Source organism: Zea mays, chromosome 3 (genome assembly GCF_902167145.1).
Source record: "Zea mays cultivar B73 chromosome 3, Zm-B73-REFERENCE-NAM-5.0, whole genome shotgun sequence".
Lineage (NCBI taxonomy): Eukaryota > Viridiplantae > Streptophyta > Magnoliopsida > Poales > Poaceae > Zea > Zea mays.
In genome coordinates this window covers 3804219-3807892 of record NC_050098.1, presented here as the reverse complement: position 1 = coordinate 3807892, position 3674 = coordinate 3804219, and the positions used below count along the sequence as shown (strand labels likewise).

At 46.9% G+C, this 3674-nt stretch overlaps 1 protein-coding gene across 1 annotated transcript; it reads right to left on the bottom strand.

Moving 5' to 3' along the window:
* Window positions 1-257: 257 nt before the first annotated feature.
* Window positions 258-1401, bottom strand: LOC100277256 (Os07g0585250-like protein). The gene is made up of 2 exons (NM_001150877.2): window positions 971-1401; window positions 258-857 (listed from the first exon to the last, which is right to left on the bottom strand). Exons 1-2 carry the CDS (start codon window positions 1383-1385, stop codon window positions 493-495), a joined length of 780 nt encoding a protein of 259 aa, NP_001144349.2. The 5' UTR covers window positions 1386-1401; the 3' UTR covers window positions 258-492.
* Window positions 1402-3674: the final 2273 nt, after the last annotated feature.

Sequence of the window (3674 nt, the reverse complement as noted above, 5' to 3'; positions counted from 1 at the left end):
GATACTGCCAACGAAAATAACCCTAAAGCCCCTCAAAATAAGCTACTTTCGACGAAGGCTTGTTTTCGGCGGTCACTAGCCACCGAAACCTATCTATTCTTCTGTAGTCCTAGCTCCCTGCTTTGTCCACCCTAGCTTTGCCATCATCACTATATATTCAGATGAGGATCTATGATCATCTCTATGTCTGACCTAAAAAAACATATCGCTTTGCATCTGTCTTTGTAATAGCAGGCACATTGAGTAGATGAACTAATACGACAATGGCATCTTTGCATACATTTTATAGATGACTGGTCCTGAATATTATTACATGTGCTTCTAATAGACTCAGCTATGATAGGTATGCAACTACATAGCTAACACACTGCTGCATTTGATGTGAACCAAATCTAATTTGACTAGCTATGATAGGACGTCTATCAGATAGAATCTTAAAACGCAAAACTAATTTGACTAGACTGCTGCTGCTTTTAAAAAAATTTATGGTGATCAGGATGATGGAGATGGAGTCGTTGGTGGCGTTGCTGTTGGTGTTGGTGGTGGATCGGATGGTGATTCCGGTGGCGTAGCTGGTGGTGGATCAGATGGTGATTCTGGTGGCGTAGCTGGTGGTGGATCAGATGGTGATTCTGGCGGTGGAGTCGAGGGTGGTGATTCCGGTGGCGTCGCCGTTGGTGTCGGTGGTGGAGTCGACGGTGATTCCGATGGTGGCGTCGATGGTGGTTCCGGTGGCGATGCTGCTGGTGGTTCTGGTGGTGATGCCGCGGGTGGAGTCGACGGTGGTGATTTTGGCGGTGATGATTTTGACGGAGTCGGTGGTGGAGATGGAGGGTTCATCGGTGGCACATGGCCTCCTGTTAAATAATTTAGATTAAATCAACACGTGTACATCAGTTTCAATCACTATAGTTAGCCATATATGAAACTAAAAATGGAAAATCGTTGATATATATATGACCGAACTCACTGATGCACTGGCGAATCGTGGCTCGTGGGAAGGGGACGACGCACAAGCGGGGGAGCGCCACCATGCGCACGGGTATCATGGGCGCCGGTAGGAGCTTGTTGATGTCGCCATTGACGACGTGGCACATGCAGATGGGCGCGTTGGTGACGAGCGACCTGAGACCGTCGCAGCAGGCGGTCGTGGGTGGTGCCGGTGGCAGCCCGATGTGGGTGAGGAAGTCCGCGCACGGCATCAGCCCCGACACCGACGTGTAGCACTCAGCTGGCGCTGGCGGGCAGGGTGGGAGCCACGGGGGTCGTGGCTGGCCTGGGATGCAGGGGAACGGCGGGAGCGTCCGCTCTTCCTGGGCGTTATTGACGATGAGGGCGAGCATAAGCGAGACTAAGAAGACGCACATGCACTTGAACGACGCCATGGCTTGGATGCCAATTGCTGGTATGGTTCAACGTGGCTGTATATATTTATATAGGGTGGCTAGGTATCCTGTTGCCATTGCCGTTGCTGAATCTTTATTTGTTGTGCGTCCTATGAGGAAGACCGTTTCTGCTATGAACGAGTATGACGGGAGGATAGAAAGCATGCAGCAACGCTATGAGACATCTCCTTGCTTTGACTCCTTCGTGAGCTTCACTGCCACTGCATACCGTTGCTCCGTCACTCTGTACTCAGTCTATAAATCTGAACGTCTAACTCGGCGTCGGGCAGTGTGGTGCTGACCACGCGCGTGTGCATGCGTGAAGGACAACGTCCGATGCATGCAACATGCATGGCAATATATCACGTAGGACCCGGACGCACGATTGCATGTATCCAAGCCCCGACCTCCGTCCTCCGTAGCGCATCTTGTCCAGCCTAGAAGAGCATCAAGATCCTTAAACATCTGGAGTAGATAAGCATATACGTGTCATATGTGTGTCCTTTCTCGTTTCCATGACTTTGTTCCTCGGTCTTTTCCTTTTTCTACCACGTGTTTTCAGTTTCTTCGCGATGAGACACTATGTTTTCTAGTCTTTCAATAAGGAAAAACAAAGGGGTCATGTGCCACATCTCAAAGCCACATGAAATTGTAAGCATCCTATAGTACAGTATCCATAGGCACAATACAGCATATCGCACGGTGACATAGAGAACAAGAAGGCAACTACGGTTCAGTAACACTATAATTCTTCTGGTTACTGAATAGATACTAGCACACTAGACAGGACAAGAACTGGTTTTGAGCATCGCTAATCTTAGCATTCAAAATATCTTCTGGAACAGGAACCGCTGGTGTGTGGCGCATATCTGTTTTGAACGAGGTAGGAGGGTGGAAGGAGGACATGACCACGATCTGAGGACATGAATCCAGCAGTCCGAGCAAGCCTCAGGGATTGTTCCGATAATCTCATATTTAGCTCAATTCACGTGTATTAAGATAGATTGAGATGTAACTTAAATTAGTTTACACCTCCACAATGAACTAAACACTGCTACCTATTGTGTCGGTGGTGCACGATCTGTATGGGAAGTTTTTGGTGCCGTCGCGTAGGGGCGGATCTGCGTTCGGGGCTGCCTGGGCTGCAACCCCGGTTGTGGCCCAACCAGCGAATAGGCCCATCACTTTCTGGCATGCCCTAAACCGCGTGAACAACCCCGATTCGCTCCTCCTCCCTTTAGGATCCAGCAGCCATCCGCCAAGCCGGGTGCCCGCGTGACGTGACCGCGTTCACGCGACGCGAGTAGATCAGCGATTCAGCGAGGTCCTGCACTTGAGCCAACAGCAGCTTCTCGGCTCAACATCAGAAGACGGTTGCAAGAGGTTACGCGCCTCCATCGATGAGTTCCTGTAGAAGGTCGAGGTTCCGTGCGAACTGCAAAGCAGAAGCAGGCAAGAAGCGAAGGTGAAGCTATTATTTGGTAGTAGTCCCATATTTATAAGAATAAGATGGACAAATTTCTCGTCAAGAACCAGAAGAAAGATGCTTCTAATTCTAAAACAATTGGAACAAATGAGGGCCGTGTAGAACAGAAGAGACCACGTATTGAGCTAGATATGAATGATATAGTTGCAGATCCTGGCCTTAGAAAATTAATTGATGAGTTTCCCCATGAAATTAGAGATGATGCTAAAAGAGCTTATTTACAAATGGGCTCATGACAACCATTTGGTCATACATTTCCACGGACACCGGGTAATTCTCAAACTAGAGGCTTTGTTGAATCTTGGTTCAAACAGTTTGATTGGTTAGAGTACAGTGTACAGAAAGATGCAGCTTATTGCTTTTGTACCAAAATGAACATAGTAATCCCAAATATGGATGACACAATACCAATTAGAGGCAGATCAAGGTGTCGTGGAACTAAGTTGGTGAGTTACTACCATCATTTTCATAATGGATTTTTTATTGTTGCCTTTGATCAAGTTCTTGTTGAGTTCAACAATCGCTTCCCTGAAAGATCAACTCAGTTACTTGGATGTATTGCTTGCCTTGATCCAAGGGATTCTTTTGCCAACTTTGATTTAGAGAAGTTAATTGAGCTATCAAAGATTTATGATGCTGATTTTAGCGATTATGAACGTACATGCCTTATAGACCAACTTCTCTTATTCATTGTTGAGGTTAGAAATGATGATGGATTTAGAGATTGTAATGATCTTGGACACCAAATATGGTTAAAACTGATAGATATATATGTTCAGTTTAGTGTATCGTCTTGTTGAGCT